At 38.3% G+C, this 26,489-nt stretch overlaps 1 protein-coding gene across 1 annotated transcript in view; it reads right to left on the reverse strand.

Moving 5' to 3' along the window:
• Positions 1–26,489, reverse strand: part of LOC124555675 (copper chaperone for superoxide dismutase) — a 101,129-nt gene that overhangs the window by 44,913 nt on the left and 29,727 nt on the right. The window contains exon 3 of the mRNA XM_047129670.1: positions 20,725–20,923. Within this exon, the coding sequence (XP_046985626.1) occupies positions 20,725–20,923 (199 nt within the window). The remainder of the gene's footprint in view (positions 1–20,724; positions 20,924–26,489) is intronic.

Raw genomic sequence — 26,489 nt, forward strand, 5'->3', positions numbered from 1 at the left:
ATTATAACTTGAGTATCATGAGAGTAGGCTATTTGAAGGCAGCGACAAACTGAAGATCCTCCAAAAACGCATTGTTCTTGGTACAATTTGTTATAATTAAATTTCAATTAGTAACATATCTACGATTAAGGTTTTCAGCAAGGGGTAACATATTATGCTTAGATATAAGGCGTGTGTTGTTGGTTTAGTATAGCTGGCACAGTAGCTCAGCGTGTTCAGTCAGAGAGTTGGTTGGCCTCTGTAATAAAAGAACTGAGTAAAAGGATCAACAACGAACTTGAATGGATGTCGTGTGACGTCCGCAATGATCAAAAACAATGATTTAAAAAAGAAAAAAAAATATTTCTTAACATTCGTGTTTTTATTAGGTTCTGATACTTTATTATTAATTTAGTATAAGTATATACTATAATATTTTATGTTATGTAAATATAAGTTCACCTTTTTTTGAGGGGAATTTTGTTCAATTGGCTTAATCTACAGGACAGCTTGCGCTACTTGTATAAAGGTATTTTGCTCCTTTTTCCTTTACGCTTCGTAATTCTCATGTTGCAAAGATTCTGCTATTGGGTGGGAACAGTGATCAAGTAAGACTGACCTTCGGGTTTTACTAAAATGTGGGAATGATGAAATGATGTTTATCTTATGCGGAGAAGTATTCCAAATTTGTACAGCACTGTTTATAATGGAACATTTGAAACCCTGTATCCTTATTGATTGGACATGGTACTTTCCTTTTCGTGGACGATGGAGGAAATCTGCATTTTAATGGAGCTAACACGGGAATTTTACGCGCGCCCATTGAGTAAACAGTGTGATTTACGAACTAGAAACATCCCTCAAACTGCCGCTGGAGTGCTTTGTGATCATGTATACCATGTTGGCGCCCATGTGCCGTATGCACAAGTCGCAGTGTTCCTGAGCGTTCAGCAGCACGTTGAACTTGGCACGCTCAACGTTAACGTTCGACAGCACGGTCCGTGTGCCGATGGCTTAAGCAGTTGCTGCAGAACATTCGTGGTTTCTTCAAGTCAATGAGTGAGATAGAAACAGAGGCCGATAGACAGACCATGGTTAGCCTTCAGTAGAAACAGAATAGTGAATATAAGTATTATGTGTGGGCAGAGACCACCTGCCTAGAGAGTTAACCAAGTACTGTTAGTTTGGATCCGTTCTTCTATTAATACAGCAAGGCAAAAGATTAGTTTTCTTACGACTTTAGTTCAGAGAACATTATTTTGTGTGTGTCCATGAAAATGTAGTTAACACAGGACTGATAAGCTAAACATGCAGCCTACAATTGCTGTAACCAGTGTTACCAAAGTTGAGTAATATATGTTACTATTCTCCCTTCTATGTTACTTTCATTGTGTGTGTGCTGCCCTAGAATCCTCGCATCTGTCCTACCAGGATACCTTTATTAATCTTTTTCAGTGACAGAGATTTTCATATATAAGTGGACACATCCAGTCCACAACATGAATTGTCTATTTCAATAGCCTTTGCAATATCAAATGAGCACAGTACCATGTGGCTCAGTGCTGTGGGCACTGCCTCAATTTTCTAATTGTTGTTAAGGCAAACAGTTCATTATATGAAAGATAAAGGCAATACATCATATCTTAGATGAGATTTATTCAGAATGTTTCATTGAGCTGAGAAGAGAATAACAACTAAATTCAGCTGAACAATTCGTGTCCACACCAGATAATCAGCAGATGATAACCGAGTTGCCAAACATTTCCCACAATGTGTTCAAGCCTCACTTGCACTAACAGAAGGAAGAATAAACTGCTGGAGCCCATTTGTTCCTTGAGTACATCTGAAGATATCACAATGCTATGCACAGCTCATGCTGTCCGGCCTTCAGAGATGAGATGTGATGTGATCATGGGTGAAACTGAAGGAGTACCAAAATACAAAAATGAGAGTAGAATCCACAGGACCATAGGATATCATTTTGTTAACTAATGTAATGGGCAAAAGCACAGCCTGGAAGTGATCAGATGCATTGCTGGTAACCTAAACCATGAATTATGAGACAAGGGTTTACCAAGCTGACTTAGGTGCTTGGGCCCCCAGCACACCACAGTTGACACAACTTGTTCCCAACTTATTTTTTGATAGGGGACACTAATGGCTCCTTTAGGCTACCACAACATATATATAGAATTATCATGACTGTTACCATATATAGTGTTCCATTTGCATCTGAATAGAATTCAGTGGGTAATGCTACTCAATTTAAGTCCATATGTTGACAACAAACTAAATAAATTCCTAGCAGTTGAATGACTGTGAAACTAAGGATTATGCAGACTAAATGTCCAAACTGAATATGGACAATGCTTAGCACTTCACTTTAATAGTTTAGGAAATCAATTCTTCTTAGCTCCACTTTACTTCTGGACACTAATTATTATAACAGCTAAACATTATACTATGTACCGTATTTACCGGGTTATAAGATGAGGTTTTATTCCCAAATTTTTCATTAAAAACATACAGGGTCACCTTACATTCACATTAAACTACTGTTGCTGAGATAAATGTTTTTACAGTGTTTTCATCTTAAATTTACAGATGAAACTTTGGTTATTGAGTTTTCGTACAAATTCATTTTGAAGAGTTTTTTGAAGAGTTCTGAAGGGTAGAGCTTAGCAAACAATACATTCATTTGAACAGGCACTAGATTTCCCGATACACCGAAGCACTCAATACATTATCAGTCTTGTTCGATCAGTCGCGTTGTAACGCTACCGCCCTGCTCGGACGTACGTTAGCTCTATAAAGCCTGTACTGCAGTAAGTTCACGGGCTTCACCTTATAAACAAGGATTTTAGTACATTAGTTGACCGCGTATACCTAATAGAAGCAAGACCGGACTTATACTCAGTCAATAACTACAGTGATGCATCAAGCAAATGTAAAGTATAATTACTCTTTCACATGGACAAGAAGTACACACAGTAGATGCTACCTATAATTAATAATTCGGTCGCCAGCCTACTTAGGCAATGAGTGAGTTTTTCCTTGTACAAGTGGGTGCATGTACAAGCATAACTACACGTAGTAACGTTGCCTTATATGGCAAAGTTTGGAACCAGAAAAATCCACTGAACTAAAGTTTTCTCTTTTTGTACTAATTTGGACGAGCTAAATTTACACAACACCACACAGCAATGATTACTACGAACTGCATTTTGTATATTGATCAGACTGAAATCGCGCGTGGATTACCCTAGAATTAGCAATCTTGAAAGTACACACACAATGTCACTGTTAAAGATGGAAAAACATTAATACACTTAGGATTAATATAGAATTTAGCTTTACTGGTCAAATCTGATCAACACATTTCAAGGTTTGAAAGAATGGACAAGAGAAGGGGGGGAGGGGGGGGGGGGGCTGAAACTGTTATGGTCGTTATACTGAAACTATTAAGTACTGAAGGCAAATTTACACTCAAATTTAGCAATCTATGGATAACTACTCTTTTGTCTTACTTCTGAATAATTTAACTGTCATTATTTCTGTCTCAAATTAATTAAATAACATCACTAACTCAATTAAAAAAAAAAACTCTCTTCCAATTTAGTTATACCTTTGTTCTTTACCAACATTTGCAATAACACACAGGACTTTAAACTTCTTTATAGCATAGATTAATCTGCTGATAATTTTCGTTAACACTAACATTAAACTTTCAGTTCAGGATGCTCGGGTTGCACAATACGAGGTAAGGATCCTGTCTAGGTCAGTGATCAGGATAAGTCATGGCTAAAGCAATTCTGGTAAAAGTCACGTTATTATTGAACAGTTAGAAACATTTTCGACACTGGTCCACACAGACACACTTCTAAAGATGAAATAAATGTTTGACCTGTGCAAATCGGTGCGGCGGATGGCGGGCAGCGAGATAGCGAGAAGCACGGCACACATGCAAGCACGGCTAAGGCTCTCACTGCAGCGGCACTTTCCTTCTTCTTAGCGTCGTTATCTTTCCAACTTTGTGCCTCAGAATATAGCCATGCCAAGTAGTCGTCGGAATCGGTTCATCCGAGGCTCAATGGAATCCACTTTTCCTGGGTAGCCTCCTCGGTACAGTACGTGTACTTCTGAACGATGCCCAACTCCGACTGTAATACTGTGTCCGTTGTGCCGAACCGCGCCAGTGTGCGTTTTCCCGCCTCGCCTGCCTCCACCTTTTCCCGCTCCCCTACAGGTAGGGTATTCACCACAGGTTTTCTACTACACATATCCTAATGCATTACCTACGTATGGACCAAGTGTATAAATTACAATTTTCACATCTTACAATAGTTTTAACATTAAATACACTTTCCTTTGATTACCACATTATTTGAAATCTAACATAAATAATAATATTCATTTCAAAAGTTGCTCACAGTCTCTTTAACATAACGATACGAACTGAAAAAAAAGTTCAAAACATTGCTTACATTAATTTATCTAAATTCATAAAGAAAAAAATTATTATATGTACAGTTGTCGTTACAGCGTGACATTTGACTCATGGCGCTAGTGCACCGGATGGATACGTGATAAATTATGAACTAGGTAAAACAACAGTCAAATGCTTTCCTTAAAAAATTGAAAATTTTGTGCAACATAGGAGGAAACAATTCTATCAACTCTCAAACGTCTGTTGTATTTGAAAAGGTTTGCAACAGAAGTTCTCACACACATATGGATACCACATGCATACATTTATGCTGCTTTTTACGTAAAGGTTACATTCAAAGGTGACAATCTTGTCCTTCAAAAACCATTACCTGATTCAGAACCCTAGTCAGTATTTTATTTGATTATGAAAAACTAATGATTCATGAAGTGCATTGCAAATGAAAATTTGGTTGTTCACATATTAGAATACAGGGAAAAATGTTACCAGCTTTTAATCAGCTTCAGAACAAGATGGTGTCATTCAGATGAAATGAGAAAGAAAATTATTCCAGAATTAAATCTCTAACAAATGAAACAAATCACAGTAAGCTGACTGCAATTGTTATTGCAAGAATAAATTACAGCAGAAATATCTGTGGCGGAGTTAGCACCTACATATACACTAGATCACGGGATGAGTAAAAGTTCAAGGACTGGACTGAATCATGGCTGCAATCTTTTATTTATGTATTAGTTGCTGTTGTTACACATAACTTGCATGCCAGAAGATATAACTGTCCATGTTTCACTGTTGCTCAAGCACAGCACTATGGAAGGCTTGCAGGGGGAACACTGGCATGAGCTAATCTGAAACAGTGACATGAGCTTAGCTGAGAACTATAATGAGTGTACGGAGGTGAATGGTGAGGGCCAGCAAATTTCGTTTTGTGCCAACCACGGGAATGTATACTGTGCACTTTGGCTTTTTATAAACATCTAACACGTATAAACTGCAGTTTGACTGCATCCATTTGTACTCGGAATCGAACGGACATTAAAATTGGCCAAATACTCAACATCAGCATACATTTCTGCAGGAGACACTAAAAGTCTAGACCTTGCCCAGTGGCGTACTTGTGTGTTTCGTGCAGTAATGTTGCTGACACTCACCATGATATATGATGCAAACGAAAGGGAATGTGTCTGCTGCTGGTTCTACACAGCCAATGAGGAAGCAGCAGGTAGACAATATGTTTTTGTAGCAAAAGACATTGTAACATTCTCAAGTCACTACAGAAGCGAAATCCACTGTGTGTGTAAAAAAAAATCACATCATATTCAAAAGAAACAGAAAAATATTTTTGACAGCAAAGATATAAGATTCACAGTTGTCCTGTTAGGATGATGATGATGACACTTAAAAATAGTGGCACCACGGATGACAGGCTAAATGAAAGAGGCAGTGAAGATAAAAATTAATGTATACAATTTTGTTTTGTTTATTTTATTTCTCCTTGTATTATGAAAATGTAGACAACCAATAGATGGTATATACACTATGTGATCAAAAGTATCCGGACACCTGGCTGAAAATGACTTACAAGTTTGTGGTACACTCCATTGGTAACACTGTAATTCAGTATAGTGTTGGCCCACCCCTTAGCCTTGATGACTGCTTCCACTCCCGCAGGCACACATTCAATCAAATGCTGGAAGGTTTCTTGGGGAATGGCATCCCATTCTTCATGGAGTGCTGCACTGAGGAGAGGTATCGATGTGGGTTGGTGAGGCCTGGCACAAAGTCAGCATTCCAAAACATCCCATAGGGGTCCTATAGGATTCAGGTCAGGACTCTGTGCAGGCCAGTCCATTACAGGAATGTTATTGTTGTGTAAAAACTGTGCCACAGGCCGTGCATTATGAACAGGTGCTCGATCCTGTTGAAAGATGCAATCAGCATCCCCGAATTGCTCTTCACCAGTGGGAAGCAAGAAGGTGCTCAAACATCAATGTAGGCCTGTGTTGTGATAGTGCCACGAAAAACAATAAGGGATGCAAACCCCTCCATGAAAAACACAACCACACTATAACACCACCACCTCCGAATTTTACTGTTGGCACTACACATGCTGGCAGATGATGTTCACCGGACATTTGCCATACCCACACCCTGCCATCGGATCGCCACATTGTGTACCATGATTTGTGACTCCACAGAACGTCTTTCCACTGTTCAACCATTCAATGTTTAGATTCCGTATGCCAAGCAAGGTGTCGTTTGGCATAAACTGGCGTGATGTGTGGCTTATGAGCAGCCACTCGACCATGAAATCCATGTTTTCTCACATCTGGCCTAACTATCATAGTACTTGCAATGGATCCTGATGCAGTCTGGATTTCCTGTGTGATGGTCTGGATAGATGTCCACCTATTTCGCACCCATCTTCAACTATCAGCAGTCTCTGTCAGTCAACAGATGAGGTCGGCCTGTACGCTTTTGTGCTGTATGTGTCCCTCCATGTTTCCGCTTCACTATCACATTGGAAACAGTGAACCTAGGGGTGTTTAGAAGTGTGGAAATCTCGCATACAGATGTATGCCACAAGTGATACCCAATCCCCTAACCACTTTCGAAGTCCGTGAGTTCCACAGAGCTCAATTCTGCTCTCACACGATGTCTAATGACTACTGAGGTCACTGATATGGAGTACCTGGCACCAGGTGGCACCACAATGGACCTAATATGAAAAACTTATGTTTTTTGGGGTGTCCAGATACTTTTGATCACATAGTGTAAGTTCAGAATACATGTAATGGCAACTTTTTATGCAGATACCTTACATCAACAAAAGTCCGTAATTTTGATTAGTCAGAATATGTTAAAAATTAATTTTTCTCAAGCAACCTATTAAAAAATGGGGGAACTGTCTTATATTCATGGTTGTCTTATACTTGGGTAAATACAGTAATTCACTCATCTTTGGGTTGAAAGGTGCAAGACCAATTTCCAGATTTTAACTGGGTTATTTATTTTTGTGCGTGTTAACACAAAACGAAAAAAGACCTTCTGGTTCAAGTATACAAAATAGGCCTACACCATTTCTCCTCAAATAAAGTTGTCACTATTCTCCCTAAGAATGTTGTACTGGGTAAATCGTTCTTGGTAAACTTGCCGCATAAAACGTGGATAAAATTCCAAGGTTTCAATGACTATCTCCTGCATTATCATCAGAGGCTATGTCTGACTGACGTAGATGATGGAGACAGTCATCAAAACCTCAGGATTTTATCCAAATTTGATGTGGCAATTTTATCAAGAATTTTTTTTCCAAGGACACTGTCATGGAAGACTTTGTAGCCAGAATCTTATACTGTTTCTTAATTTCCTATTTCTGGACTAGTAAACTTTTGCCTCAAGAGTTAATTCCCTGTTGTGACTTTTGATACTGCAGTCTGAGACAGAGCAGCTGGAGACAGCGGTCATGTGTGTGTGAGGTTTGCCTGTGTGTGTGTGTGTGTGTGTGTGTGTGTGTGTGTTTGTCTGTTTTCCTTTCTCTTATGAAAAAGATTTTGGCTGAAAGCTCAGTGTGTTAGCCTTGTCGTTGTACCTGTCTACAACTCAATGTGTCATCTTCATGGTGAGAAGCAAGCTATCCTTTTCATAACAGTTGTTACTCTAACATGTGTGTTTCCTTCATACCCTTGGCACACCACTCAGCCAAAGGTTACAATAATACAGAGTAGAAAGTTCTGCTCAGATGCCAACAGGTAGATGAATTTTGTATTTCTATGCATATCTGACAATACATTCCATGTCTGTTCTACATGCATCAGTAGCTGACCTGGTTTTCATTGTAGGTGGTTCACTGATTACCTTAAGGATACAGGGTACTTATAAATGGTGGAAAAATAGAAATTTTTATGAATTTATTGAATACTATAGTCTTTCCTGATTACACTGATATATACATTAGAGGGTTTCAAATGAAAAATGACCTATATATACCAAATTTTAAAGTTACCGTCATGTATGCTGCCACACCCCTTTTACTTCTGTTACAGAAACCAGTATTATTTCAAAAAGAACTGTGAACTTTCTGTTTCCAGCGATTGTACGTATGGTACATTGTATATGTTGGTAACAGTGCAGGTTTATAGTGTCTGTAAATGATTATCTTTGCTAATATTTACTTTTGTTTTGCTGAAGCAGTTTGTTCATGTGTTACTGAATGTTTGTTGCCCAAGTGCTACATATATTTGTGGAAGTGCATATCCTTTAGTGTGCAATAAATACGAACTATGCCACACATCAAGAAATTCAATAAAAGGAAATTCCGTGGTAACCAGTTCACAAACAAAGCAATCCACACTGTTGAAAGTAACCTATGTATTAGTTCTTCAGGGAAGAAACTCCCACATGGCACACCTCCTGGTAATTCAAATTTTTGTGTTAACAATGACACTGTTTGTAGTGGGTTTTGTTGTTGTTGATGTGGGCATCTTATCTTCTTTGATAAAGTAAGTGGCAAAATGTAAACAATTTGATGGTGTAGGTTTTGTCTGGAAATAACTGAACAGCAAAGTACCAGGAAGGGTTTAACATCAAAGTTCATTGTTCTATGTAGATCCTGCAATAAATCTACCTCGAAAATGACTTCAAACATCGTGCATAATTCATATGACATGAATTTGAAGTTAGTGTAAGTAATGCATGCAATAGGACAAGGAAAAAAGGCTGCTCAAATGTTTTGTGCTTTAATGGACCTTCCTCCTCCTCCCAGTAGGTTCAGCAAGTACATAAAATCACTTTTAGGTGCCTTGATGGTTGTGTCTAAAGCATCTATGAAACATGCAGTAAAGAAACTGTAAGTGGAACCAAGGACATTGCTGTTGCACTTGATGGGATATAGCAACGTCGAGGACATTGTTCCTTGAATGGTGTTGTAAGTGCTACTTCTCTGGAGAATGGAAAAGCTGTTGATGTTGAGTGCTTATCTAAGTACTGCCACACCTGCCACGGTAACACTGAAGGATGTATTGAACATCAGTGTTCTAAGAATTATGATGGTTACAGCAAAAGTATGGAGTGTGATGGAGCTCTACAAATATTTCACAGGTCAGTGCCCATTTATAACATTAGATATACGAAGTATCTCGGCGATGGGGACTCTAAGGCTTTCAATAAAATTAATGAGTTCAATGTTTATGGAGATACCTTAGTAACAAAACTGGAGTGTTGTGGACATGTGCAAAAGAGGATGGGTGCTAGACTGAGGAAGCTACGAAGAGAAATGAAAGGAAAGTTGCTATCTGATGGAAAATCTCTGTCTGGCTGAGACAGATTGACAGAAATAAACCTTCTTCAGAGTTATTATGGACTGGCCATTAGACAAATTGCACCTCTGAATGATGTTACAGCAATGAGAAAAGCTGTATGGGCCACCTAATTTCCTAAGTTGTCCACAGATGACCACCCGGTGCATGGACATTGCCCTAATGAAGCAGAGTCTTGGTGTGGTTACCAAAAAGCAAAAGAAAGTTGTCAAATATACCATCATAAGCATTCTCCTCCTGAGCCTGCTATAAATAAAATAAATTCAATTTTTAGAGACCTAAGTGACTCTGTTTTGCTTAGTAAATGTCTTCATGGGGGCACTCGGAATACAAATGAAAGTTTGGACTATTGCATACGGGAAAGACTGCCCAAGAACGTTTTTGTTGGACTAAGTACATTAAAAGTTGGTGTACTAGATGCAGTGATATGTTTCAATGATGGAGTGATAGGAAGGTTGGAAGTCATGAGAAATTTAGGCATAAAATGTGGCTCTAATATGAAAGATCAATTGCTACAACAGGTGCACGAGGCTGAAAGATTCACTCTTCAAGTTACCAAAGAAGCAAGAAGTGCTAAAAGGAATGCCAAGAGGAAGCTTGAAGATGAAGAAATGCTGCAGGAATGTTCTGAGGCACAGTTTAATTGGACTCATATCTTCATTCGCAATTTCTCACAAGTTGTATTTTTCAGAATTCAGGTACAAATATTTCCTAAAGTTTATAAATCATTGTTCTAATTTTCTTTCTGTAACTTTCAACCCTCCATACTTATGTAGTAGACCTAAGCTTTATTGCAAATCAACTAAATTATAGAAAAAATAACATTTTTATTAGGAAAAAAATTATAAAAATTAAAATGTAAGATTTGATATTTTTTATCCTTGTAATATACATAATAGGTAGAATTAAATACGTCTGGTACCTCAGCCATCATGTCATGTATATCTGGTAAAAATTTGGTCTCCTTCTAATGTATAACATTGGGTTAAATGGTACCTCAATTTGAGGAAGCATTTTGGGAAAAAAAATTGCACAAATTTCTTTGTGATCTTTTTTAATAACACTAAGCATTTTCAAAAATATTCAAAATACTTCTAATTTATTTAGAAAGTGTGCTGTATTAACCGATATCAACAAAAAATCTGTAAAACCATATATATTATAAACAGTGCCTGAAAGAAATAGGTGTTGAGTTTTACATAACATTGAGCCAGAAAAGTACCCTGTTTCTTAATAAAGAGACTATAGTTCAATTCTTTTATCTTGGCGGCTCGCGCATGCCCGCCTAGATGCGGGAGATTGCTGCGTTGCCAGTTGCACACGACGCACGCGCCAATAGAAGCAGCGCCATAGTATAGCATAGTTCGCAAGCTTACGTTTAGGGGGGAGGCCGCAGTTCATGAAGTAAAGCCCCCACGGCCGCATTAACCCTTTCGCTGCTACAAAGACGTGCTCCCTGCATTCCGCGCTGTGAGCGATTTTGTCACTGCACTGCTCGCCTGTGCAGACACATGGTGTTCCGACTGCTTTGACACTCTTTATCATTCGATTCCACAAAAACTATTTGGCACAAAAATTAGATTTTTACCTATCTTCTTGACTGATACCTTCCCCCCATAAATGACTTAATTTTGTTTCGATGTTCAATGCAGTTGTTATGCAGCATTAAATATAGTAAACCATTGCACGAAATTTTGAAGAGTTTGCAGATGTCAGGTCCATAGAGTATACTTTCCGGATGGTCGATTTTAATTGCCACAATGTTGAGAATGAAATGTGGACAAGATACCTACATATTTCATTTAATTTAAGTACCACGTAAGTGTTGTATGTAATATTGAGAAATATTCCACCTTTCGCGACTGTAACAAAAGTTTTACTTACACTGGGCACGTTTGGCTTTATTTTAAAGCACTTCAATCAATCAAAAGGAAGTAGACAAAATACATTAAACAGAACTGTGGACTTACAAAAACACTAGGACTTGAATATACCGTCTGTCAGTGAAGTGCTCAGAGCTATGTCAAATATAATTTTGTGTGTGGCACACACAAACAGCATTTATTTGCTAAAACACTGATGAGTCAACACAAACGTTGAATATTGTGCTACCGCAGCACAAAACTACGAAAGGTGACTTGGCAATGGAGGTCACAAAATACAGTCCTTCAAAAGAGAGACGCACGTCTGGTCTAAATAAGTTGCTTATTACAGTTGCAGAAGAGGGATATATTTCAATACCATTGGTAAAACTGCGACTGTGGAACAAAAACAAGAAATAGAACATGAATACCATTGTGTATGTGCCATACCTTTCACCGATGGAAGTGCTTTAAAATAAAGCCAAACGCGCCGTGTGTAAATAAAACTTTTATTACAGTCGCGAAAGATGGAATATTTCTCAATATTACATACGACACCTATGTGGTACTTAAATTAAATGAGATATTGTTATACAGTAAATATTATATAAAATTTAGGTATCTTGTCTACATTTCATTCTCAACATTGTGGCAACTAAAATCGACCATACGGAAAGTATACGCTATGGACTTTTACCTCTGCAAACTCTTCAAAATTTTGTGCAATGGTTTACTACATTTAATGCTGCACATCAAAACAAAATTAAGTCATTTATGGGGGGAAGGTATCAGTCAAGAAGACGTGTAAAAATTAAATTTTTTGGCCAAATAGTTTTTGTGAAATCGAATTATAAGTGTGTCAAAGCAGTGGGAACACCATGTGTCTGCACAGGCGAGAAGTGCAGTGATGACAAAATCGCGCACAGCGCGGAATGCGAGGAGCACGTGTCTGCAGCAGCAAAAAAGTTAATGAAGAGGCAAAGCATTAGAAATTTCATTCAAACGAATAAAATTCGTGAAGTAAGGCACTCCAATATTGTTTTTAAATAAAGAAAATTTTACGCACCACACAAGGTTTGAACTCATAACCTTTCACTTGGCAGCCCAACACCTTAACCATTCCGCTACCTCAGCTCATCGAATAGTTTAACTCCATAAGGAGTCTAACAGCTCACACAACTACTTATAAACACTGTTGGTACGACTATGAATTACTCACGCTTCGTCGAAGTACAATAGGAAATAAACAATTACCGCTGTTCTTTATTGCGAAAAAGCAGTTCGTGAGATTGAAACAAACACCTTTCCTTGCTATCGCCTGAATTAGGAGTCTTATTGCTTGTTTGATTTAATTAATAGAATATGAAGCAATTGGTATAAAGAATGCTTTTTCCAAACTTTCTATAAAAGAAAGTCTGCTATCAAGACATTGCTTTTGTTCTATTACTTTATTTATGACGGAACATTTCTAAAACTGAAGACACTCGTCCATGCTCTACACTGCAGTCGAGATCTGGCAACGTCGTTCTCTGTTCATTGGCTGACTGTGTTTCGTGACGTCAGATGCGCAGAACGAACCTAAACTCAGCCGTCAAGATATATGACGCGCACTTTAGTAATGCTCACTGATGTAGAACATCAATGAATTAGAGTGGGAAGGGTTCATGGGAAAATTCTCAAAAGGTATAAGAAGGCATAAGCATTTATCAGTCACCTTGAAGTGAGCAGTCTACTGTGAATTCAGATGCAGACGATAGCACACACAAGCCAGGAAACAGAAAAATGTGCGAGGAGTATAATGACTACACTCTCTATATGGAGCACAATAGATGATGTTGAAAGAAAAGTGATTCTCTGACTGTTGCTGCAAGAGAGATCTCGTTTCCCATAAACCAAATATTACCGAAGTACAATTCTTTTTTAAATTGTCAAGTTCTGGCAATCTGCCACAAACAGGAGTAGATTCCAGTTGTGACACAGATATTTTCACTTCTCAGATGATTCACTGCAATCTAAAGATTGACAATTAAATTAGACCAGTTGTGGATCATTCCAATGGCACTATTAGCAATAGTTAAATTCCAGATAAAAACCTCCGCACTGATGAGTCAGAAGTTTTGTGGTTTGATGGTTTGAGTTAAGGATACATGCTGCTGTATATAACAAATTTATAATTCTGTAGCTCTGAAAAAACTTGTCTGCTTTCAAAAAACCAATGTTAATGGAACATTGCGCAACAACATAACAAATAACACACAAAATTTAGTTAAATGATTAATGGAAAATCTCATATAAAGATGTGAAACAAATACTAACAAAGAGATAGAGGGGCTGGCCAGTACTTACCTCAGCTCAGTACAGCCAATAGATACACACAAAACAGAACCGAAAATTTACATTCCTAGCTTTCGGAACAAATGTTCCTTCATCAGGGAGGAGAGAGGGGAAAGAAAGGGAAGAAGGGAAACTGGGTTCAGTTACTCACAACCCAGGTTATGAAGCAACAGGGAAAGGAAAACAGGAAGGGTAGCAAGGATGGAGGCATGGAATATCTTTGGCTTCCCTCTGACAACCATGCCTCCATCCTTGCTACCCTCCCTGTTTTCCTTTCCTGTTGCTTCATAACCTGGGTTGTGAGTAACTGAATCCAGTTTCCCTTCTTCCCTTTCTTTCCCCTCTCTCCTCCCTGATGAAGGAACATTTGTTCTGAAAGCTAGGAACACAAATTTTCGGTTCTGTTTTTTGTGTATCTATTGGCTGTACTGAGCTGAGGTAAGTACTGGCCAGCCCCTCTATCTCTTTATTAGTATTTGTTTCACAAAATTTAGTTACTCTGAAACTGAAGGAAAGTCAAGTGGTTTGGCATAGAAACGAAATTTTAGTTGTTAGCAGCTGGAGGGACAAAAGGGAAGTTCAATGCATTTTTCATGCACACTGTGCTGAATATGTTAAAGTTTGTAATCAAAACAGCAAGAAAATTCTTGAAAACTAACACAAAGACTACAATAATGGCATGCCAGGCATTAATCAAGCCAATCAAATGATTTCCTTTTATTCAGGTCTGCAAAAATTATCATTTAGCCAAAAAATTACTCTGTATACTATGGAAATGTATCTCCACAATAGCTAGTTTTACAGTCAGGTAATTTCAAATTGTATATGTACGGAAGACAGAAAATTAGTACTACTTGTATTAACATTTTACACTCAAAAGACTGTTTAAGCATCCATTTACTTGGTAAGCACTTCATCATGAATTTATTAGTGTTTATAAAGCAGTCCCAGATAGCTTAATTTTGAAATGGGAGTCACCATTCCTCAAGATTTGAAGCTCAGTAAGAAATAAGTGTAAAATTTTTCCATTTTATGTCTAATGGTACACAAATGCGCTGCTGAGTTACTGTCATAGAGAATACAATTCTTTTTCTCTAAACTAGACATATGAGCAAAAATATTTATTGGGAAGGAATGGCAAATATTGAAGATTTTCGCACACTCTTGTTTTTCAGTAATTTTGATTTTACTATGTGAATTTTTAATTCTGATCAAGTTCCTACATTTTATTATTTGAAGATCTGGATTCAATGTAACTCTTCCTTTTACAGGATAATTTGATGTCTGGGGTAATAGCTCCTTAACAAGGTCTTTGGAGTCTCTCATCAAGTTCTAAATAAATAGGCTCACACTTAATTTCCTGAAAGCAGGGTTTTAAACTTTTAAATTCTATCTGTTGTAATCCTACAAAGTGAGCATGCAAAATTAAAACACCGTGCACCTCCACAGCCAGCCTAAAGAGGCCGCCTCACATCAGCACAGACAGCACAGCAAGCGCCACGCCGTGTGCGAAACAGTCTTATACAAGCCAGCGCACCGGGCCCTCAGACACTCCAATGTTTATGTCACAAATATATACTTCACTGCTAGACTGTGCCTTAAAAGTACTCCTTGGTTTCGTGTGTTTGTACTATTTAATATGTCATTCAGTGTCTTAGTGTACTCCTCTTCATGTAGAAGCAGATTAAAAGTTGGTTGGTGGACATTCTGATATTGTGTTTGTGCAACATTACAATATTTCTGTTGACAAGTGCAGTATTCTTCTCTGCACATTTTGTTTTGCAATTCACTATGGCCAGTATGACAGTGGAAGAAATTCTTCAAGCCCTTGCTGAACAGCAGCAAGCTCTCACCAATCAACAGCAGGCTCTCTCTCCATGGTATGAAACAATTTGGCAGCATCACTGACACGCCAATATTCAATACTGTTGATGCAACCCCCACGGTTTCCTTCATATGATGAATCTGCAGAAGATTGTGATGCATACAAAAAACACCTTCAGCAACATTTCCAAGCTTTTGTTGTCACCAACCTCAACATGGGTACGGCTTTCTTTCTGTCATGGATTTCTCCTTGTGTCAGCTAGGTCCTCTTCAGGAACCTACCAGCCTCTCTTTTGCTCTCTGTTCATCACTCATCACTGTTATTGCTGCTCATGCGAGTTCTACTGTTGTCAAAAGCAGCTGAAACAGTCATACAGAGCTCGAGCAACGAAACTTCATGGGCTTAGCCATAGTTGCCAGTTTGTTACTAAAACTCACATGCTATCTCACACTTGGGCCCTGACTGGCAGGTAAGTTCATGAATGTGCTTTACAATGTGAAAATCCCTCTCTCGCAGAAGTTTTGAACATTGTCTAGTCTTTTGAAGTGTATAGGGCAGCAGAAAGTAAGACAGACGCTTGGTCTGAAGTAGCTGCCATTGCTTCTCCTCCTCAGCCACTGTCAGTTAGCTCACAGGGGGAAGATGACGTCACGGTGGTGCAATCGTGCTCTCCACAATGCTTGGTGCAGTGCCATATTAAACAGCAACAACAGTCAGCATCACAACTGTGGACGCGTGCTCCTCTCCCGTCATGCCCTAACTGTTTGGTTCAACATGAGCAGGCTGTGTATCAAAGTGTTTGGCTGTATGAGACTACTGTAAAAGAAAGGGACATATTGCTTCCGTGAGTAGCTCTCCACCTCCTCCATCAAACATGAATGTGGATGTGAACAGTTTTTCATACGCGACAGAAGCCCCAAACAAACTGTACATTGAAGTATGTGTTATGGACATGATGTTAAACATGCAAATAGACCTGGGTGCGGCAGTGTCTTTGATAAATTCTCAAACCTATGTTGATCTTGGATCACCCGGGTCATCCCCTGTCTCTTGTTGTTCAAATGGCTCTGAGCACTATGGGACTTAACATCTGAGGTCATCAGTCCCCAAGAACTTAGAACTACTTAAACCTAACTAACCTAAGGACGTCACACACAGCCATGCCCGAGGCAGGATTCAAACCTGCGACCGTAGCGGTCGCGCGGTTCCAGACTGAAGCGCCTAGAACCGCTCGGCCACAACGGCCGGCTGTCTCTTGTTGGTTGGGGAGTTACAACAAACAACAAATACCCACATTGGGGCAGTTTTCTATTCCCATAGTGTATAAAGCAGCTGTTCAGCCTTTGACCTTCATGCTAGTGGATGATGCCAACAGAGGAAACGTATTTCAGTTAGATGCCTTCAAAACTTCTGGATTCTCTATTTCTGACAAAGTGCATCTGCTATCAGATCAAGTTCTGTACTAAGAACTGGACACACTTTGCTCGGAATTTTCCTCACTGTTATGAGAATGTTTTGGATGTGCTATCAATTACAAGGCTCACACCACAATGAAACTGACAGCACGCACCTGTTTTTCTCGTGCCCGCTCAAACTCAATGGCTTTACAGGAGCAAGTCATATCAGAACTCTATCAACTTACATCCTTCAGTGTTGTCACACCTGTTTCCGCTAATGAATGGTCTACTCCATTGGTAATTTTTGCAAAACCTGACTGTCACCTTCAGCTCTGGTGATTTTAAAACATCAGTAAATTCACAGCCTATTATTGATACCTATCCCTTACCCCATTAAGATGAACTCTTAGCACAGCTTTCCTGGAGTTAATATTTTTCCAAAATAGACTTGTCAGAAGCCTACTTGCAACTGCCTCTGGATGATGGTTCCAAACGCATCCTCATACTGAATACCCCCTTTGGGTTATATCACTCAGCGTAGCTAGCATTTCTGCTATTTTCCAATGATTTTTGGAGCAGCTCACGGTCTCCGTGGCGAGACATATTAACTACCTGGATCATATTGTGGTCTCCGGTTGCCCACCAGATGAACACTTGACAAATCTTTGTGCCTCGTTCACAGTGGTGCAGGCTGCCAAGTTACATTTTAACTTAGACAAACAGCAATTTTTTCAGCTGCCTATCATCTATCTAGGTTTTGAAATCTCACATGCAGGTGTCAAGCCTTTAAAGCCAGCATATCTACGCCATTGCCACTTTGCCATTCCTATCACTGTCAAAGAGTTGCAGGTCTTTCTCAGAAAGATTGCGTACTACCATAAATTTCTTTCTGATGCAGCCACAGTGACTCAGTCCCTTCATGCTCTCTTACATAAATGTGTTCCTTTTCACTGGTTACCCACCCGTGAGCTTGCTTTCACCCAGATGAAGTCAAAATTACACTTGGTACCTTGCATGGTTACCTTCCAACCATTCCGAGATCTTGTTTTGGCCACAGACATCTCCCAGTGTGGCTGTGGGGCTGTTCTTGCACACAAATACACGGACAGTTCTGAGCACGCAATTGCATATGCTTCCAAACTCTGAATTAGGCACCATAGTGCTACTCAAAGATAGAAAAAGAAGCACTTGTTATTGTGTATGCACTAAAAACATCTCTTGTTTTCCTATATGGTTTTAAATTTCATTTGAGTACTGATCATAAATCTCTGGTTTCTCTTTTTCATCCTTCAGCATCTCTTCCACACAAAGCAGCCCTTTGCCAGCAACGCTAGGTTCTGTTTCTGTCACACTATAACTACAAGATTCATTTCCACCTCACAGCACAACACGGTAATGCTGATGCTGTTTTTCAGTTGCTGATTGGCCCCCAATCCAGAACTTGATCAGGGTGAACTGTTGTGTTTCCATTTATACGTTGAAGCCCAAAACATCGTGGATGGTTTCCCCGTTACCAGTTCTCAGATTTTGGCGGCTGTCATGGTCGATCCTGTTTTATGTCAGGTTGTTCTATTTGTCCACCATGGCTGACCAGATACACCACTGGGCCAGGCATCAGATCCCTTGTGCAATTATTATGCTCTCCATTCTCGATGGTGTGTTACTATTAGCTACTGAAGAGTCAGTGCCCAGGGTAGTGATCCTGTCTGCATTGCAGTGGGACTTCATGCGCCTTCTCCACCTGGACCATTGGGGTGTTCCTCGTACAAAATTTTTGGCCCACAATCGTGTGCTTTGGCCAGATTTTGACAATGAGAGCATTCATGTTGTGTCTGCTTGCCTGAAGTGCACCACCCATCAAGCAGCACTACAGGTGTCTCTTTCCTTGTCTCTCACTCCCCAGCATCTCTGGAAGCATATTCACGCTGATTTTGCGGGTTGCTTCCTAAACTCCTTTTGACTTGTAGTAGTTGATGCTTTCTCAAAGTTTCCTTATGTGGTTCCTTTCCCATACTCATCCACAGCTGCTATGGTCATGGCCCTCGCAATTATTTTCTCCTTGTAAGGATCACTGAATATGCTGTTGACAGACACCCACAATTTGTGTCTCAGGATTTCAAAGATTTTTTGTACAGAGTGACATCTGACGTGTTGCATCTGCTCCATTTCATCATCAGTCCAATGGTAGGGTGAAGTGGTTGGTCATTACATTCAAAACTCAGACAAAAAAAGACATCACACTATCTTCTCCCAAGGAAGCCCTCAATGGATCCTTGAACTCATATAGGATCCCTCCAGCTGTCATCATAACCCAGCAGAACTGCTTTATATGGCCACCACTGCCACTCCTTCACCTGCTTCGACTGATGCCCGGCCATCCACCAGCAACTGCCTCACAGCAGTTCCACCTGCCTCCGCCGTCTGGGCCCACAGGTTTGGCCGATGCTTTAAGTGGATAACAGCAATCATCCATCAGTTCTGAGGCTGCTGCCTCTGTCTCGTGCGCACCTCCGACGGCTTGGTGTCACAACACTATGACCAGTCACCCCCACAAATGTCCAACCAAGCACCGGAGACCCTACCACTCCTGGGTCTACCTCCACCATCCACGCTGGTCCCCTAGCGTGGTCCATACCCCCCCCTGACTCCTGCACTGTCTGTGTTCTGGATGCCATTGCCACCGGGCGAAATAGTTAGCACAAGGCCACCTCTGTCTACGCAGCCTGTCACCGCCACTGTCGCCTTTGTCTTCTCTGCTGCTTCCATTGCCAAGTGCCTGCCAGGATGTGGACATGTGTCTCCATCATTGGCACTCCCTTATGGTCTCTCGCAGGAGAGTGGATGCCACACCTGCGCCATTTCAGACTGTATTCTCCAGAAGTCATCCCCTTCCGAGAAGGCATGGACACCTCCTTGGAGAACACCTTTCTCGAAGGGGGAAGGAGTATTATAATCCCATACAGTGAACATGTATAATTAAACAGTGCACACATCCACAGCTGGCCTAAAGAGACCACCTCACATCAGCACAGATGGCGCAGCAAGTGCCACCATTTATGCGACAAATGTGTACTTCACTGGTAGACTGTGCCTTAATGTACTCCTTTGTTTTGTGAGTTTGTACTGATTACTATGTCATTCAGCATTAGCATAATCCTTCATGTGGAAGCGGATTAAAAGTTGATTGGTGGGAATGCTGATATTGTGTTTGTGCAATGTTTTAATAGTATCGTTACTTACGAGCCTGGCTATTTTCCAGCTCTGTGTGTGTGTGTGTGTGTGTGTGTGTGTGTGTGTGTGTGTGTGTGTGTGTGAGAGAGAGAGAGAGAGAGAGAGAGAGAGAGAGAGAGAGAGAGAGAGAGAGTACAATATCTATCTGATTTTGACAGCACCTTAACAATTAAGTTCACTGAACAATGTACTGCTACACAGCTTCACACACAACATACATAAATATTAACTGCGTAATAATCCGGACTAACAGATACAAGCAAATTCATTTTCACATCCATACAATTGTGCATTATCTTTTCCTTTTTTTTAACAGTGACAGATTAAAAATTACCTTTCACAACCATCAGAAATATCACCACATTCATATACATGAATGCCATGTTTTCCTGGTTCCAATCCATCTATCGTACCATCAATTACACAAGTATCATTGTCAAGTTGTAGAAATCTGATAACACCCTTTATATGACCATCTGCCCGCCCGCAGTCATTTCCAACCATTGCAACAGCTGCAGTTTTACATACACCACCTGGAATATTATGAATATTTGAGTCATCTTGGTTTACGTACCAAACAGATAAATTAAAAACATTTTGAAAACATATGCATCTCGAAAAATTTATTAAATTTTGAGTTATATCTTCTGAAATAACTCAGGACAGCACACAAAATTCTCTACAGTAAACAATATAATACATCCAAACAACATTATAAGAAGGACCATTGCCTAATCACTGATTACATACTTTATGCAGATACATGACAAATTATTTTATATTTTCAGAGTTCACAAAACTAATGCTAAAAATATGTTATTTCCATTTCTGGACTATCTTTTTTATGTCAATGAAAAATGTGTTTGAATGTTGTTACAAAAAGTAGAAACTTCATGTAAATGAACTTGTGCACTTGAAACACCAGAGAAAAATTTGTCATTTATCTTTTCTTTGTGAACTGTCATTTATTAGTCTCATACATTACATAATCTAAATCATTTGATTCAGGTATAGGAGAATATCAGATATTGTGGTAAAGCTTCACCATAAATGTAGAACAACTGATGTTAATAATAGCCTCCTAATAATAATAATACGATTTGTTACATACATAATAAAATCTAATACTAAGTTATCAATTGCTCAAATTATGGTTTCATCCTCCATGAACATTTCTCCCACAGAATTTGTTGTAGCCTTATTCATAGAATCTCTGGCTTCATATGAAATACTTTTTGCCCATCAATTTATTACATACTGTCATCCCCATGTACTGTGAAGTCCATGCATTCAATTTCAATTTGTGTGCAGGTAGTATAAAATTCTTTTTGTGTCTCGTGTTGTATGTGTGGTTAAACTGATACACCTCAAGTAATTTTTGTCTGCCGTGGAAGAAGGTTATAACTCATAAATGTATATGGAGGGAGCAGTTAGAAATTGCAGTTTCCACAATAACAGGTTACAAGATTCTTTTTGTTATTCAGTACACACTTATCTGACACTATTCCTTTCCATTTTCAGCATTCGAGATATAGTATTTGAACTTTCCTAGAAAATTATACCATACTGAATGACTTATTCAAAATAACTATGATATGCTACTTTTTGTGTAGTGACATAAGTAGAAGTTGTTAGTACTTGCATTTCAAATTCAAAACTGTTCAATTTATTTGATAGGAATTCAATATGTATATTCCAGCTTAAGTTCTTGTCCACATTTAGTCCAAGGAATTTGATCATGTCAACTTCTTTTATAAGTTGATTGTTATGCAGTTACTTTCTCTAACAATTTGAAAGGTTTGCAATAGAAACAGGGTGATAATTTCTCATGTTTTCTCTCAACACTATGTTGAACACAAGTTTGGCTTTGGCATACTTTAACACATTAGGAAAGCATCCTTGTTTGAAAAATTGGTTGATTATTTAAGTGAAAGAGGTGCTACTATGAGATACACAACTTTGTGGTTATCCCATCCCATCCAGCAGAGTTTTTACTTGTTAATGACAATATACCATTTTCCACATCCTTTTTGAGACTTATTTCAAAGCTGTGATATACTCAGATTCTTCGTGGAGTCCAAAGGGATTTATGTTACTCTAATATTCAGCTATGTCAACATCTGACACATTGATGAAAAATTCTTACACTCTGACATTTGAAGCTGTGTTTATAGTAAAGCTTTTATCTACTTTAATTCTAGATATTTCAGGAGTACTAACTCTAACTCTTATTTGGTAATGGACCACACTAGCTTTGACTTATGTTTTAAAATGAACTTGTATTCATTTGGATGCTTTCATAACCTTTTTTAAATGTAGCATCATAATGTCTAACATACTCAGTAATACGTCTGTTTTAATTAAATTTCAGTGCCTCTTCTAGGCACTGGAAATTTTTGTACATTGATTTATCCATTTAAGTTTACCGGTCACTGGAAAACTGGGAAAGCTTCATGAAAAATTTCAAGAAAGCTACTTACAAATTTGTCAAAGTTACTACTGCTTGAAATACAACTGTCAAAAGTCCATTCAGTCTCTCTTATTATTAAATATTGCTGATTTTTTTTTATTGAAGTTCTTTCTTGCATGGCATTTGTAACATGAAATTTCTTTGCTAATTTTTGGTAGTTTAATGAATAATGGTAGTTAAGTGAACAATGAGTGTTGTCCAATATATTTGAATCCAAGCAAAATTTATAAACATCTTCAAACCCAATTTGTTAAAATATTATCAATAGAGGTCAGTGACTGTGCATTTCTCTCATGGCTTGCATTAAGTTTACTTTGAAGCCAAAGATTTTTATTACATCAGTGAATACGGACACCTCACTGCTTTCAACTTTGATATTAATATTGAAGCTATTACAATTTTTTTTCCTTTTTTTTTCTTTATTGAGATTTTCAAACAGGCACTGAAATTTGATCATAAAAACTTCAATTGTAGCTTTCTCTAGTACTCTGTAAGTAGAAATTAGTGTGACATTTACATCCCTTTACTCAACACAGCAGCTCTCAAATATACGATCTTGATTCAAATAATTAAAATAATTTCTTATTTCATATTTTATATCAGAATGAATAAGTACGCAAGAGTCTACAACTGATTTCTCTTCTCTTCAAAAGCCATTGGCTATTTGAAAGTTTCAGTTTTATTAAAGATTTTAATATTATCATCTGTAAGCCAATGTTCATTATGGCAAATAACTTTTACATTTTTACATTCAGAAAGAATAATTTCTAATTTATTAACTTCATTACTCTTGTTTAAAAAAAAATTCAGTACTTAGTTCATTAATATTCCATTGCAGTACTTAAGGGCATTCTTTCCTGTTAATGGTTTCAGTTGTACTCTTTTTTTAGTAGTGTTTCAGTCTTGCCATTTTTGTTACCGCACTTTGTGTCATCTCCATCCCTCCTTATAAGTTTCCCCTATTATTTAGAATTTTATATGTATCAGTGAACATTTTGCTAAGAATTTTGGACCCTAACCTATTTAAATGCAAACCACTTTTACCAAATCATTTATTCCTTTAGCACTTATTTCAACCCATAAACAGAACCCCTAGAGTGTTACAGTTTTAGTTTGTACTGTGGTTAATTACCTCCATATATGTCACTGAAAGATTTTCTGTGGACAATACTGCTCACTAAAATTCTATATGCTTTGCAGAGGTTACTGGTAGAGTGAATTACATTTTTGTTTCACTAACAATTTCCTCTTCAGTGCTGCTTCTATGAGAATTTTTACCTATGTGGATGAAGACTCTACAGTAATTCTTTCACGATGCTTCTGCTGAACCATCCTGTGAACTGTATAGGTTTCTGAAATGTTTGTTCACCTGATGGATCCTGATTCTTAGGAACACATCCACTGTGGAATTTGGTGTCACCATATTTTTGGGCAGCGAATCACTTATAACACAGAATTAATTTTTTCATTCTGCTTTTCACTTTTCCACTTACATTTTTTTCAGTTTTTGAGATCTCCATGGGAGCTTCTTCCAAAAGTGAAACTGACTCACTGAGCAAACAGATGTACCATCCAGCTTGTTTTTGACATTACTTTCGTCTATCAGCTCCACTAGCTCGCAAAAAAATTTTCTTCTGCATTTCAGGTCACAATTTTCTTGCTTATGCACTGGTAATACTACTTTTAAAGTGACAAATCAATATGTACTACTTTAATAACTTCTTCCTGTGAGCTCATAGTGGAAGCCAGTTTCATCCTGTAAACTGTCTAGGCATGACCAATGAATATCATTGCTAATAAATTTTAAGCATAATTGTGCAAAATTTTGATTTAGCCATAAGTTCCACTTCACACACAAAATTCGTTTCATAACCTGTTATTGACTGTTATACAGTTTTGTAACAGGTTTAATTGATGTACTCGATGATGATAAAAATGTCAAGTTTTTCCACAAATTGTAATACATAATCAATATGGCCTTTGGAAGAGATCTGGACAACCTCTGGCACATTTTCTTCCTAAAAAGTGTTTCTTTCCAATCAGTAAGTATTCAGTAAACTTCCTCTGCAAAAAAACTTATGATAACCTAACAACAAAATAAAAATATTCATCACAGTGTCAATACCACATCAAATGGTCTCTGGACAGGTGATATGTTACTACACTGTAAACTGATCATGGAGGCTCAAGAGGAAAAATGTGTAGAAACTAAGTTCCTGATCGCATTCATATAACACAAAAAGACAGTGGATATCTAGTCCCAGAATCTATCGAAGGATGGTACGCATGAGACATGGGTGAAATGATACTTAAAATAGAAGATACCCAAGTTCCATCACCTACCAAAAGAAAGGAAAATGAGACATATACTTTGAATGCGAAAGTCATCCAGAATCCCACGCGAAAGTCACAGAAAGATGGGGGAAATTCAAGTCAATATTGAAATACGTGAATCAAACAAAATCTGAAAACTTGTAAGAATCAGAGTGGGCAGCTGAGTCAGAGCTCAGAAGGAGAAAAAAAGACACTATCAGAGAATATGGCAGAAACAATAGTGAGAAATATCACATTTTGTTTACACTTACATTTGCAATCACTGGGTAAGTAGAAGTTTTTTCTATGTCTGTCAACTAAAAGAGGAGAAAGGTCTTTCACATAACCTCTGTTGAATCCTACTGGTAATATTTCAAGTCGTCACATTAAATCTGTTGTTTGTTATTTACAGGTTCCATGGCTTATAACTGAGATGTATTACTATGGGGTGGAAAATGCCAGTTAATGTACAACTGTAATGGACTTCCTCAGTGAAAAATATGGCCACTTACACAATTGTCTTTTACATTAACTGTAAGCTATGTTTAATTTTTTCTTTTCCACATACAATGATCTACATACATACAAAAGATACACACAAAAAGGCTTCTCTTATCACACTAAGCCTGAGCAGTGGATACTGTAAGTTACTTCTTCTAGTATATGTTTAAGAATGTTGTGACTAATTGTTGATAATGAACTTCATTAGGAAGTAGATGTGCTGCGAGGTGGTTGTCAGGATACACAACTGTTTAAATAGCAATCTACAAGTGGTTATAGTGTAAACACCATATATTATCCTTATTGCACACTTCTGTGCAATCCACACACTTCTTCAATGAAGAGTTGTACCATATTAAAGGTTGCTTCAAATAGATACACCCAATTTCAGGAGACTATAGCTCCTAAGTGAAAGTAGATAGAAAATTGGGGTAATTTTAACTTATGCATACAAACTAAAAATTTATCTTGACATCAGTTATAAGTTGATGGTTCATTTGGTTGCCTGTAGGAAGCTCCCTAGAGCACTTCACTCACTTGCTCATTCATTACCCAACATGCGTAGAATTGAGATGGCAACAACAGAGCAACAAAATGCATTTTTGTCTCTACTTCAACAGGTGCAATTCATACAACAGTGCAGAAGGAGTTTTGTTCAGAGTACAGCACTGCAACTCCTACAGCTCAAAGCATTCAACAATGGCAACAACAGTTTCAAGACACTAGTTGTTTATGTAAGATGAAATCCACATGTAACCATCACATGCTCATTCAAGACATATACCACACTCAACAGAGATTTGTACGTAGTCCAC

Source organism: Schistocerca americana, chromosome X (assembly GCF_021461395.2).
Source record: "Schistocerca americana isolate TAMUIC-IGC-003095 chromosome X, iqSchAmer2.1, whole genome shotgun sequence".
Classification (NCBI taxonomy): domain Eukaryota; kingdom Metazoa; phylum Arthropoda; class Insecta; order Orthoptera; family Acrididae; genus Schistocerca; species Schistocerca americana.